The 14,621-nt window shown below is 41.9% G+C and overlaps 2 protein-coding genes across 2 annotated transcripts; one reads left to right on the forward strand and one right to left on the reverse strand.

The window, feature by feature from the left end:
* Nucleotides 1-496: 496 nt before the first annotated feature.
* On the reverse strand, nucleotides 497-2,412 carry prlh2 (prolactin releasing hormone 2). The gene is made up of 3 exons (XM_030100141.1): nucleotides 2,321-2,412; nucleotides 1,505-1,688; nucleotides 497-718 (listed from the first exon to the last, which is right to left on the reverse strand). The coding sequence occupies exons 2-3, from the start codon at nucleotides 1,665-1,667 to the stop codon at nucleotides 513-515; spliced, it is 369 nt and encodes a 122-aa protein (XP_029956001.1). The 5' UTR covers nucleotides 1,668-1,688; nucleotides 2,321-2,412; the 3' UTR covers nucleotides 497-512.
* A 3,749-nt stretch (nucleotides 2,413-6,161) lies between these two features.
* shrprbck1r (sharpin and rbck1 related) lies at nucleotides 6,162-14,499 on the forward strand. Its single transcript, XM_030100138.1, has 14 exons — nucleotides 6,162-6,805; nucleotides 8,579-8,753; nucleotides 9,385-9,462; nucleotides 9,629-9,770; nucleotides 9,864-9,954; nucleotides 10,039-10,360; nucleotides 11,291-11,400; nucleotides 11,555-11,725; nucleotides 12,821-12,981; nucleotides 13,071-13,182; nucleotides 13,269-13,448; nucleotides 13,664-13,762; nucleotides 13,977-14,120; nucleotides 14,278-14,499. The coding sequence occupies exons 1-14, from the start codon at nucleotides 6,530-6,532 to the stop codon at nucleotides 14,356-14,358; spliced, it is 2,142 nt and encodes a 713-aa protein (XP_029955998.1). The 5' UTR covers nucleotides 6,162-6,529; the 3' UTR covers nucleotides 14,359-14,499.
* Nucleotides 14,500-14,621: the final 122 nt, after the last annotated feature.

The raw sequence follows: 14,621 nt of genomic DNA on the forward strand, positions 1-14,621 counted from the left end.
GAAATAAAGAGATTCACACAGAGGTTAAAGGAAACTAATTTTGCTCCTGTTTAATCCAGAGCGAGTGACTATGAAGAGGTTCAGGGTGCACAGCTCCACAGGCAGGGCCACTCACTTTTATGTGCAAATGTTTGTTGCAACCCATATTACATGTCTGGGAAAATATTAACAAGCAAAAAATACAGATTCTCTATGTGCCACAGTACTCTGAGGAAAAAAATGTATTATGAATAAATAAAATTTGCAAAGTTAAAATAAATTTTGTTTGAAAGAAAATGTTTCTTCTACACCAGCAAGAAATCCCAAGGTTCAACAACACATAATCACAATATCCTGGTTTATTATTCAATATAGATTACATTTTTATTTACACACATCTTTAGAGAATGACAGTATTGGACAAACCTCTTAACAGACAACAGGGAGAATAACATTTAGGAGCAAAAACAAAACTTTAATCAATGATTTTTTTAGAAAAAGAAGAGTTTATGAATGGAGAGGTGAAGAACACATCATGGTAACCAATCCCTGTCCTCCCCATCCAGCTCTTTTCTAATGTTCTCCCTGTTTCTGAGGCTGTTGAGGAGCAGCTCCAACGTCCTGACAACCGGCTGCATCCCCCCGCCGTCCAGACTCTCCACGCTGCTGTGCCTTTTCCCGAAGCGCCCGATGGGCCTCACCCCACGCCCCACGTACCAGAAGGGGTCTATCTCTGGACCTGGACGGAAGCAAAACATGTACCATTAGGAAGGTCTTTATGGACGTTGTTTCTCTGTGGTTAAAGGGGGAAACGTAATTCTGCAATCACATCAGTGCATCAGTGGATGTTTTCACTCTTTAAATAATTACCAGACTGCATCCATACAGTTTATTATGATCCAGACATTAATTAGTCATAATATATGCTGATAACAATAGAGAGAATTACTTTACTGTATTTAATATCTTTTAATATTAAATACATAGTTTTTGAAAAGGAGTCACCACAACAGACTATCATCTATCTATCTATCTATCTATCTGTCTGTCTATCTCTATCATGTGATGATACTAAGTAATTTAAAAGTACAATGCATGAAAACTAATTTCAGAGCTTTTTACATGTTAGGATATTTTAATACACAAATCCAGCCACTTCTACAGATAGAGTGAATCCTACTAGTGGATCCATTAAACAATCTGATATTTTCTTTTCATATTGTCAAGTGGTTGAGGTTTTCATTCAGTCTTTAAGAAGTCAAAGGTCATGTCTTGATAACATTAAAAATTCACGTATGTGAAAAAATTCTGACTTTTTTGCATGTTAAAAACAGATAAACACCCAAAAAATATTTGTTTCTGATATTAGAAACTCAGTGAACACCTCTCTGGTGACTTTGAATTTATCTTTCTTTGGAGTTTTGAATGGAAATCTGAATGAAATCAAGAGTAATTCAGCTCAAACAAAAAGTATCAAATCCTAAAATTGTTTTTTTTTTTTTTTTTAAAAAAAGAGCCTACTTACTTCTGTTGTCGACATTGTGGACGATGTGGAAGTCGTGCTCCACCGTGGTGCTGTGAGCGCGGCTGAAGCTGCAGGAGAGCAGCAGCAGCGCGGCGGCGGCGGGCAGCCAGCGGCTCGGCAGGACGCAGTGCCGCCGCGAGACAGCCGCTCTGCCGGGCAGCATGCTGAGGAGCGAGGCAAGGCACTGCGGGGAGCCGGGGGGAGACAGAACGGCCAAATATAAATGATTATTATCATTATTTTTTTAATATAGAATCCAGTCATGTAGCAAACAATGATTAAAGTTCTTATAAATGAAACAAATTTAAAAAAAACTTAAATGGTTTAAAAAGATGGAAACAATCGTGTCAAGCTCACAAAAAACGTATTTAATTAAATAAAAACTCTTCGTATTTCCATAAACGATTGAAAAATAATTAAGATATCAATAAATTCATTGATAGAGCAACTTTTTTACATTAAAAAAAAAACAAACTCAAAATAAATGCAATCCTATAAAGACAAACACCCACAAAGATTCACATGCATCAACAGGTCTTTCTATCTATAAAGCTTGCATAAAGAAAAAAGTGAAATCTACTGCTGGAGCATCCTGAAGAGAAAGGCAGCTCATCACAAACTAATAATCACACAACTGATTATGAAGCAACAGATTCTGGACTAAATAACACAGTTCTATCAGGATTAACAGCATATCCTGAAATGCCTTAGATACATATCATTATCCTCCACTTCTTACATTTTATTTTGTTGATGAACTAGGCTGTAGCACACAACAAATATATCACAGAGATAGGGTTTGATTGCAGAGCTTACCCTGAACTTTGGTAACAGGCTGAGGTCAGTTGGTGGAGGTCTGGAGTGTCATTGCTGAGCAGGTGTGCTCCAGGTTTTATATCCATCCTCCTCGTGAGGTTTCCGGATGATGAATCAAGAACGTCAGTCTCGCACACAGTGATCCTTGACTACAGGATGCATCACCCGTCCTCCCCTCCTCCTCCTCCTCCTCCTCCCACTCTCCAAACGCCCTCATCCCTGTGAGGATGGAGATTCGCTTTTGGACTTTCCTTAACGTCCGTCACGCAGCAGAGCAGTCCATCAGAAAGTCAGTGACAGCCGGAGAACTTTAAATTAGTGAACATGGGGAGACCCACCAGCTCAAGTAGCTCTGTCAGACAGTGATCTGGAACCGTGGTGGGCGTTTTGTGATGAGCCTTTCATCAATCAGCTTGATTACATAGGAAGATGCAGGACACAATCAGCTTTAAGAGAGAAAAAAAAAGCCACAAAGCTTTTGTGTCATCAGAAGCTTCTGCACAGAAGCTCTGAGACTCCAGGACTGTAAATGTGAATGACTCATTGGGTCTCAGCGTTATGATTAGACCATCTGCATCAGTGCTGGTGTTACAGTGTCACGAAAAGGGCAAACATATTGGGAATTTGAGTTTAAATGTAGTGTATGCCACAAATATGTTAGGTTTGATTGGGATAAATCCTGAGCATGAGGCCAAGATGAGGAGAAATTAGGTATGAAATCACCTTAGGGTCCAAATCTGTGTCATAGATGTTCGCAGTGATGCCAAGAGAGAAATTCATAGTTGAATCATTGTTCTTGAATCTCCATTGAAAATGAGAGATTGCTGAAAATAACCCTAAAATATCACCAGACGTTACTTTCATATGACGCATATATTTCGTTCCAAGCATTTATGCACTTGCACACAGCTTTCCCCAAAGGCAGCACTTTGCTTTTCCACCACAGATTAGGGCACCCTTAATTTTGTCATGGGTTCAGATGAGATAAGATCGTGTTGTGCAGAGACCAATAATGAGAAGATAACTACCGGAGGACGTGTAATCACACCACAGCATACAAACATCTACAAACAATAAAGCTAATTTGATTCATAACGGTGAACCCTAATTTGAAAACAAAATTTGTGCTGCTTCTGTGCTTTGTCACAGGCAGAGTAGTGAGGTTTCGGTCTGTGTGGCAAATACGTTCATCTCAATTCGTGAAGCCAGTGTGACTCAGAAATGTACTTTCAAGCCTCAAAAGAGCCCAGGATACGCTCAGTTTCCAACAACATAACAAATTGTGTATTTCTTTTCTGTACCTGCAAGATTTCCACTGTACATGTGTATTTTCATTCGCCTTTGGACCAAAATTCACAATACATATTTTAAACAAACCACAAAACTATGTGGTTACATCATCTTCCACCATACTGTCCTGTGATGCTGTGATTGAATGGCTTCATCTCATGAGAGTCATTTGCATTTCTATGAATGGAGGAGTCGTGGATCGCCAGTCAAGACACAGCAGGGGTCACCAGACTTCCTGTTCCACTCAATCATTTCACTCATGAGCCTGATGTAACACTTCAAATGGGAAATCCATCTGGAAGTATCTTGAAAGAATGATCATTAAATAACTGAAACGTAGTCTCTCTGTGCTTACATTTGCTTTTCCTCTCATTGTAGAGCATAAAGAATGTGGTATTGATTGAAAAAGCTTGCTTGCAGAATGATAAACAGCCCGACCCAGCTGAGCATTGTGGGATAAATCAGTCCTCTTTCTTGCTACAGTATATTTTGTTAATGGCCCCACAATTCATGACAGAGTGTGTGGGCTGGGACATTCACTGACCATGCTGGGTTTGCCCCGTTAAAAAAACTGCAAATGGGCCTGCAGTGGTCAACAGGGACGTTTCTGTGAAGGGATTTCCAGTCTAGTCTTCATTCAGAACAAATACCATTTAAAACATTGCTCAAAAGTTGTTTCCAAACTTTAAAGTTGATTGACTTGCTACAAGGACAGAGTAGCTTTCTTTTTTCAGCAATAATAAAATGAATAGGCATATACATTAAAAAGAAATGGATTTGTCACGTCAAATCAGTAAATAAATCAGGATTGTTATCCAATTCAACAAAAAGCCTGACTAGAACAAAATCAGTCAGTACTGAGACACAAGATAAGGAAAAATAGCTGCAAAAACAAGGTGCAGTCAGGCCCAGTGGTCTCTTGAGTAGGTGGTTATGGGTTCAAGTTTACGGCCTTGGTGTCAAATCAGATGGCGAGAACTGTGTCGCTGTTGAAGTCTGGAATAAATTTCTTTCTGAGTCTGCAGTGTCCCGTCTCTCCAGAAGGTGTGTGGCCACATATTCAATAAACAAGAACTTTCAATTAGTTACAATTTCAGTTCAGTTATGAAAATATTTAAACTTCGGAGCACCATCATCCTCATCATCATCATCATCATCATCATCATCATCATCATCATCATCATCAAGCCTCTGATCAATATGGATACCTGTAATTTGAATATGTGAGACTGGCATGTCCATATTCTAATGGCTGTTGAGTTATGATGAAGATTTCTGGTTCAAGAAGTGCTGGTTGGGTTTTCAACAACTTTGCACTGAAAGATCATTTCCTTCAAGACATCCAAAGTAAGTACTAAAATGAACATGTATGTGTTTTAACGTGCATTTTTTCAGTGGTATTTTTGTGTGTGAATAAGTGAGTGGTCTGTTCGTGATGGTTCAAGTGTGTTATTATTATCACATTTATATACAAGTAGTTTCTGGGGATGTATGATCCTATAAAAACAACCAAACAATGTTTCGATATGTTAATTTAAAGGATTGCTGCTGCTGTCTATCCTGTATATATGCCCACATCCTTTAGATTTACTTGAGGAATTATGTTTTCAGAGTTAAACTAAGGTTAGCCTACCCGTAAGAAACATAAATATACTGCAGTGTACTGGAAAATATCATGCAACTTAGTAGGCAATATAGTCCTATATATGAGATTTAATATTTATATTTCAAAATATAGACAACCCAAGATGCAGAAATTGTATGATCCATGTCTGTCCTGGGAGTAATGGGATCTTACAGCAGCTGGACCCCTCCCACAGTGACAAGGTTCCAGCTGTTCTAACAACAAAGCTGGCACTGGACAGGAAGTGTGTCACAATGTTATGACCAGGCACAGTCTGGAACAGCTGAAGCTGTTTGCAAAAATCCTTGCAGAAGGTACACAGAGGGTGCTCCTCGCTCTTGAGCTTTCAAAACCACAATGCAGTTTCATCCCAGGCAAGCATAAACTCTTAACATAGTTTATTAATGGATGTTGTGTATTAAGCTGTGATTAAGCTGTGTATTAAATACAAAAATCTTTATTTATTATGACACTCGGGTCCTGTTCCAATTTATTTAGAATGGTATACCTCCCTTGTGCTTTGGATAGAAGCATCTGCTGTATGACTGAACATTCTTTTTTGTAATTTTTAATTAGAGAAATTTTTCATGAATCAATTATCATGAGTCTGCAATTAACACAATCATCACTTCAAGTACCAGGAACTGAAATGAGCGCAGTACGAAAGTGGGATGCTTTGCTGCCTCTCGGTGGCAGAACAGGTTCATACACACACTCTGCATGTGCTGCCTGAGGCTTTTTGCTCTTCTTTATTAAAACCACACACTTCCGTCATTAGTTCACACGCATGATCCGTGACTGAGCTGCGGGAATTAACAGATCAGTGCGCTTTACAGAGTACTGAGTGAGGTTCATTACTCACGCGGCTATTTAAAGGAACATAAATATTACAACGACGCACGTCACCTCTTGAGCTGCGCATGCGCACTGGAGAAACTGAAAGCACCTCTCTCAGTCAGCTGTATCAAACTACTACAATAACCTTGGTGTCAGGACGGCTTTCTTGTACGGAGTACCACCGAGAGCAGAGCCTGGCCCGTGTGGGATTTAATCCAAGCCAAAGAAGAAGGGACGGAAGTGAACAGCACTTTTTTTGTAGTAGTAGTAAGTCTCTCGAAACAGTTGTGAGTCTGTGCGCACTTACTTCCTGTTGACACCGAGGCTGCCTCGACCCGACAACAACATACGATGCGAGCGGGGATATAAAAGTGAAATAACTGCCGTGGGACCGGAGGTAAACGGCCGAGCGGACCGCCGGTGCTCGCGTGTGTCTTCTACATGAGTGTGTGGGGAACATGTCACTGACTTCGGGCGGCTGGACTCACACCCCGGGCTGCACCCCCGAGCAGCTCGCCGCCCTGCCCAGCCACTATGGGGCCTCGCAGGCGCAGCTCGGCTGCCACACCGTCCTCATGTCGGTTCGGGTGTCGGTGTGCCATTCCGGTATTCGGCCGCTGTGTCTTCCGGGAGCGGGCGATGAGTCACTCCGCCTGCAGCTCAGCATGGACCCGGGGAAATCCGGGGAATTCCGGCTGTCGCTCCACGACGGCGGCGGGACGGGCCGGAGTGTGGTGAGTGCACGGAGGCAGCAGACTGGAGAACTTCTGGGGTTTTTATAAAAAAAAAATAAATAATAAATAAATAAATAAATAAAAAATCACTGAGAGACTTGCTTCAAAGCAGAAGGAGCTTCCGCTCAGTGAATGAAAGATTTATAGTTTCCCAAAATAAACTGCATCAAATCAGCTTCCAAAGCTTTCTGGCCTTTCACCAGGGTCAGATGTCTCAGGAAAACCCCCTCAGTCCTCAGGCTTCAGGTTTTCTTTCATCCTGTAAACGCAAAACACACTTCAGTCAAATACATTCTGACTTTTTCATTTCTGTTTAAGGGCCTCATACAACTCTGTTGGATTATAACTGGGCTGGACCACTGTAATAATAAAATAATATCTTTATACAATATACCTGTTATTGGTATGCTCTAAGAACTTATTTGCTTAAAGAGGCAAAAAAGTACTTCTTAACAATTCAACTAATTGATCAACCTCTCTATGCTGTTATGGTCGAAGTTTCCAGTTCATAACAGAGCAAGCAAGAGAGACAGATTAACACACTTGAACATTATGACAGTTTTAGTGTCATTAATTCACCTCACGTGCATGTGTTGGATTGTGGAAGGAAAGCAAGAATGCATGAGGCAGTTGTAGAATATGCAAACTCAGAAAGAAAGGCCTGGTCTATATTTGAACCCCTGACCTTCTTGTTAGCACTTCAAGCAGTAACCACTGTGCAGGCGGTTACATAACTCAAAATTTCCCTTCATTTTTATTCCAAAAGAATACAAGTTCAGTCATTGAATGGACTTTCCACAAAACCTGGAATTTCTTAATAAAACATCACTGTAATTCTGTGGACCCAAGATAGATGTGTAAAAAAAACAAACAAAAAAAAAAAGAATGTTCAGGGTTTCTTAGCGCCATCAATTCAGGTAAGTATGATGATTCATCAAATATTCCATTTATGGCTCATGTATGACATGTTTGACTCCTACTCCAAAAGAGGATCTTATATCAGGGTAAAGCTAGTTTTTAGGAAGATATCGCATTATAACCCACCCTGTTTCCATAATGTGGAAACACGGAGTGATGCAGGACTTCCTTATTGGGAAGTCACTGTCCATCTATTGATCATCTGCACAAATTTCCAAGTTTTGTTCATGAGAAAGGGAACCAATAGTGTATTTTTTGACAGTTCATCTCATTGTCAATTCAAACATAACTAACTACAATTTATAGTCAGCAGTCAACCTCACCTAACATATGTGTCTTTCAGTAATAGAAGGAAATTCCAGATGAGGAAAGAAACACAGACCCAGGGAGAACATGCAAGCTCAGCACAGCAAGGCTGTTTTCAAGTTTCTTTATTTATCAGCATCCAGGCTGTGGGAAAGTTGTATTCAGGTGCAAAATGTGAGGCTTGTGTTCTTAAAACTTGGGAAGTGCCTACTGTTTATCTTTATGTTTTGTGTCCCCAGTCTCAAAAAGGTTATAATGGTTAGTTTGTGGTGAAAGTGTTAATTTTAGAGATACGCCAGCTCTCATAACGCTGATAAAGCAGGGATTTAAGATAGATGAAAAATTTAATCAAGCATTGCCACAGCTGTTCACTGCAGTGCCATACAAATTCATCGCTACTCTTAAAATGAGTCGGAAGGAAAAAAATACACCCTGAATTAGTTTTTTTGTTGTTTACGGACTAAATGATTCTTGTTATGATGCACAAAGTTGCCGGTGATTCATGTTCTTTCTTTGCTCCCCTCATAATTGCTGTTACTCATTTTCCAGAACATCGCGGAGTTCGATCTGAGGACCGTGAACTATGAGGTGAAGTCTCCAAAGTGCCACGAGCTGAGTCTGGTGGCGCCTCCGCATGACCGCATCAGCTTCAACTTTCGCTGCGAGCAGGAGGCCCAGGAGTGGGCAACCGTGGTCATGTCGTCATTAAGCGAAGCACACAGAGGTGAGCGACTCACTGTGTGAAGTACTTGAAACTCTATTAAAAGACAAATCAAGTTTCAGAGCTGGCATGGACTCATTTTGCCATGCTCCGTGAAATAATTTGTAAATTTGGTGTGACTACAGTTTGACGTATGAATCTCTTTATCTTTTTAAACAATAGAAGGCTTTCATTCCCACTGTCATCTTTTTTTAACCACTGCAGCATATCTTTGACTCAAAGCCAATTTCACTGTGATCTGTCTGTACTCGTGTAATAGCAGAGTCAGTGAGTATGTCTTCTGCTCATCCATCCTCTGTAAGGCCTGATCCCAGTCATGTTAGTGAGGCTCACTATAGGTGTAGGCAGAGTTCGTACTGACATCAGTCCATCATGAAGCAAACACAGAGGGACACACACACTCCCTTTCACATCTATGTACCAATTAATGTTAATTTGGGACAAAACTGGACTATTTGGAAAAAGGGGAACATGCAAACTCTACCAAAAAACTGTATAATTATTATATACGATCAAGAGTACCACCCAATATCAGAGCAAGGAAGGCAATGACTGGAGTGGTGAATGTGTTTTGTTTGTTTTTTGTTGTTGTTGTTGTCGTTGTCTTATTCAATCGAGCTTCTTGTCTTGGCAGCTGCCCCTCCAGACGCTGACAGACAGCAGGCGCCCGATGGACTCCATCTCCAGAACACCATGGCTCTGCAGCGAACAGGTGTGTGAGTGAGGTGTATGACTGTCGGAGTGTGTGGAGATGTGAACTGGACTGATTTCTGCTTTTTCAGCTCTGATCGTGCAGTTTTGTCAGTTATTCCATTGTAACGTGTCAAATTAAATGTTTCAAGCTTTTGTGTGCTCATGTGTGTATTTTTCTTCTACAGAGGAAACGTGCATCGAGCTGACCCGGGCCATCGAGGCCGGCGACATGCAGTCTGCTTCAGTCTTTGCTGCCACTCTAGCCCGTCAGCACGCAGCACTGAAGATCCAGCCCTCCGTCAAAGACTATGAAGACACTGAAATTAAGTGGGGAACGCTTCACTCCTGTTTATTCACGTTTATAATTAAAAGCTTACATTAAAAAAAATGATGTTCCATTTTTCTGCTTCTGTCAAACAGCTTGACTGTTGTGGTGGAGGATTTTTCCACATCCTGTTGTGTCACTGTGAAAGTTTTCCCACACATGACTACTGCGTCCTTAAAAGAGCAGGTTCAGTTTTTTAATAATTTTTTTAGCTCACATATTATTTCGCCTTGCCTTTGTTTTTTAATCTTTGCTGACATTGTTTTGCAGATGTTTCTAGAGTATGGCTTCCACCCCCGGGTGCAGCGCTGGGTGATTGGCCAGTGCTTGTGCACCGACCAGCGCTCCCTCGCCTCCTATGGCGTGCGCCAGGACGGCGACACGGCCTTCCTTTACCTCTTGTCGGCCCGGCACGCTCGCTTGACGCGCCAAGCCCTCCAGCACGATGAAGAAAGAGCCCTCCTCCTCAGCCCTCCGGCTCTGCCTTCTCCAAACCCTTCAGTTTCTGTTCCTTCTCTGAACGGCCCTGCTTCTCAGGACCAGCGGCCTTACACCACACTTCCCTCCAGACTCCACACCAGCAGCAACTCTGGTAAGAGCAGCGTAAATGTGGTTTTCCACAGTTTGAATCACGAACACGGTATAAAAATGAACATCACGTTTTTGATGCAACAATTTCCAACTTTATTCAGACTGTATTGACTCTGTGTGGTGATAATCTGAAAAAGGCTAAGCTTTCCTGCCAAATGTTATAGTGCAACAGAAAGAGCATCATTGTTTCCTGAAAAGAGAACAGTATTAGTAGAACATATCTTTAGACTATAACCTCAAATAGGAACCAGTTACTTCCGTTCTACTGTTTCGAGGCATATGGCTTCAAAACATAACTGAACACTTTTATTTATGTTGCTGTAAATGTAAGGAGATCGCTGCTCCTGTGTGATATTCTATAGAAATGAGTTGCGTCAAGCAAAATCCAAAATCACCCCATTAAAATAAACTTTTTCCCCTTTGACAGTTTGTTAATAATTAATATTCTCCTGCCGTCTACATATAACAGATATATCTTATTGAAAAAACCTCTTGTATGAATATTTTTATCTGGTTTTCCAGTTGGATGAAGGTTAAAGCAGCTCTGTTGGGTGAGAGTTCTCCTCTCGTGGCCTGTGAAAGGCTGTCACACCACAGCAGTGTGGCCACTGTGGTTCCTCTTCCACAGCAACGACCTGAAATTACTAAAAACATTACAGAAACAAACAGCAACCACTGGCAGGTGATGGTTCAGGAGCATCTAAAAAAATGAATATCATTGAAAATCTGATTGACTTTTTTTTTTTTTCCCCTCACTTCTAACATATGTTTAAATGTGATAGCTATGGGATCTGGTTAAAAAATAAGGAAACACGTCTAATCTTATTAAGTTTTCTAATGTTTTGAGATACTTTGTTTGTTTTTTTTTTAACTTTATATAATTTTAAAGGGGAAGACATAAAAATTAACAATCAGCGTATTGTCCCCATAGTTGCTTCAGGTGGGCCGGAGAGACAAAACGCATTTGAGATCAGGGATCTCATCAACCTGGAGATGCCTCAACTCAGTGAAGCACTCAGCGCCAAGCCAGCCTCGCCTCAGGTAAACGCACAAGAGCCGCTCTGGTGGTAATCTGATTACAACCTGATCAAGTTACTCTCCATTCCCACTCTGCAGTGAGACGGAGGTTCCGTGTGGTCAGTCATGTATTTGGGAGTTAAATAGAAACTAGAACTAAAGCTAACCTGTTTTCTAGGGTTGGCCATGTCCTTCTTGCACATTCATTAACAAACCGACTCGGCCGGGCTGCGAGATCTGCAGCACCAACCGCCCCGACAGCTACGTTATCCCCGGAGGATACCGACCTGACGCACTGGAGCTCAGACGAATCCAGCAGGAGAAGGAGGCCATGAGACAGTATCAGCAGGTACAAAACAAATCCATTCAGAAGCGCTCACAGTTCTGCATGTGTATTTATCCATCTACATGCATGTAACAGCACCATATTTTTTCACACAAAACAAACGCTGGAGACATCACATTTAGTGTCAGATGTATTCAATACTTTCACAGAATCTGGCCTGGAACTTTTTTTTTTTAATCCAAATTGAGCAAAAAATAAGGAAATACGAAGTGAATTGACAGCTGACATTTCCATCTAAATTTTCAGACTCTCTCAGGTTGACTCTCTTCTCTTCTGTCTCTGTTTTTTTGAAGGAGAAAGGGAGAAGAGATGTGCTGAGGAGTGCTGGCCATCAAAACAACTCACTCCTGTCTAACCTGGACCTGAACCCCTGAGCTCACACACACACACACACGCAGGCGCACACACACACACACACACACACACACACACACACACACACACACACACACACACACTTCAACTTGCCATTTGCACCAACACTTTTTCTTGATATAATAAAGTTAATGTTGCAAGCCGAACACACACGCTCATTTGAAAAGTATTCCCTTTTGCTGTTGAATCCGCCCTGTAGGGAATAAAGAGGTCGTTTGAATTGCACTGTTTGCACTGATGCCGAGTTTATTTCTTATTTTTAGCCAAATAAGAAAGCGGTGGCAAGTTTGCAACCATGTTTCCTACGGTAGTGTAGGAAGTGTATAAACCAAGCATGCTGTCATTGGCAAGCGAGTTTAAAAGAATCTGTCAAATGTCTTTATTCTATCATGATCCCGATCACATACCTTGTTCTCGTTCATCGTGGAGGGCTGTTTAAATCTTCTCTATATATTGACCATCCAGATAAATGATCATGGTCAGTGTGGACTTTCTGATTTCCTGTGACTTTTGTCTCTAAATTGAATGTACAAATGAAAAATTTTGCACTGTGAGTGTAAATACTCTGTGAAATGAATGACAATAAAGTATTATGCAGTAAGTGTTTCTGTGTGTGTACGGATGAGTTCTACAGTTTCGGGCTCATAACAGAGATGGCGAGTTTACAAAACATGTGTTTAACCCTTCGCTCCCATCCTTCCACAACGCCGCTTCTTCTCCCAGGTGAGGGAAAACGAGCGGCGGGAGAACTTTGCCCGTCTGGTGATGATGGACGGGCAGGACCTGGTGCCGAACCCCGAGCCCGTGGACTGCAGGATCTGCTATGTGGACCTGCAGCCAGGAGAGGGTGTGCTACTGAGGGAGTGTCTCCACTGTTTCTGCAAGTGAGTCTGAGAATGGAGGAAGAAGAGATTTAGAGATGGTGTTTGCATTGTAGCGTGATGACTGAGGATGTTTTCCTGTGCCTGCCCAGAGAGTGTTTACGCTCGGTGATCATGCTGAGCGAGGAGCCAGAGGTGTCCTGTCCCTACAGAGATGACACGTACTCGTGTGCCCGCTCCCTGCAGGAGAGGGAGATCAGAGCTGTGAGTCCCAGCCAGCAGACTCCTCTTTTGTCACGCCAGAACAGCAGAACCCAGGCACAATGCTCTCGTTCTTTTCTCCTTCGCAGCTGGTGCCGGCAGAGGAGTACGAGCGCTGGCTGCAGAGAGGCCTCTCTGTGGCAGAGTCCCGGTGTGAGGGCAGCTATCACTGCGCAACTCCAGACTGTCTGGGCTGGTGTGTGTATGAGGACACCGTTAACGTCTTCCACTGCCCTGTCTGTAGGAAACACAACTGCCTCATCTGCAAGGTACAAACCCCTTGTCAACATTAGCTTGAGCTGTATAGTTATATATGAGTTATTGGCAACAACCACTGTTGCTACGTTCAGATTTACTCATAAATACTTGAGTGGATATTTGTACAATGCTCTAATTATGCAATCACTAAGTGTAAACGAATGTCAAGACTACAGTGCTAGAATTTCAGACTTTTGAACAAACTATGAAACCTATTTCTTTCCAGTCTATCCACGAGGGAATGAACTGTAAACAATACCAAGATGATCTTGCAGCTCGTGCTATAAATGACTCTGCAGCCAGGAGGACCACACATCTATTGAAGGCAAGCTGGATGATAGAAATGCATGTATTGTATTTCTCTGATGAATGATGATATCCGTACACTGTTTCTGGACAGCTCGTTGGTTTGTAGTTGTAATCTATGCATCTGTGTCGATATGCAGTGTTTCATGTGTTCCATTTGCTTCCAGGGAAAACTGACCTCTCATGTTTTATCTCATGTTCTCGCTTGAATTCATTTTCTGTGTCACAAACAGACTCTTGTGCAGTCGGGGGAGGCCATGCATTGTCCGCAGTGTGGCATCATCGTGCAGAAGAGGGACGGATGTGACTGGCTGCGCTGCACCGTCTGTCACACTGAAATCTGCTGGGTGACCAGAGGGCCCCGCTGGGGGCCGGGGGTAAGAAGCCTGTCCTTTTTTTTTTTATTATGTTATAATGCAACTATTTCACTCTGGTTTTAGAACATGTAATCAACAAACACTGCGGCTTTACCCACTGAACCCCAGAATGCCAGCGTGCAGGTCACTCTTTTAAATCTTGCTTTTCTTTCTAAAGGGACCCGGAGACACGAGCGGAGGATGCCGCTGCAACGTCAACAAACAGAAGTGTCACCCTAAATGTCAGAACTGCCACTAAATGTAAGGAGTGAGCACACTGTTCATCAGGGTAAAAACTTAAAAAAAAAAAAAAAAAAAAAAACAAAGAAACAAAAACTACCCTTAATTAACAGGCACAAGATGATTAAAAGCTAATAATCAAGGTGTGTTTTGGACACATTTACAACAAAGCTGCTTGTGTAGGATTTATACTTAAATTGCACACCCTGTCTTAAAACTGGAGCACTCTTATTTCCATCTCAGCAAATGTCTCACCATCACTTACACCACAGGAATTTTTTG

This window comes from Salarias fasciatus, chromosome 9 (genome assembly GCF_902148845.1).
Source record: "Salarias fasciatus chromosome 9, fSalaFa1.1, whole genome shotgun sequence".
Lineage (NCBI taxonomy): Eukaryota > Metazoa > Chordata > Actinopteri > Blenniiformes > Blenniidae > Salarias > Salarias fasciatus.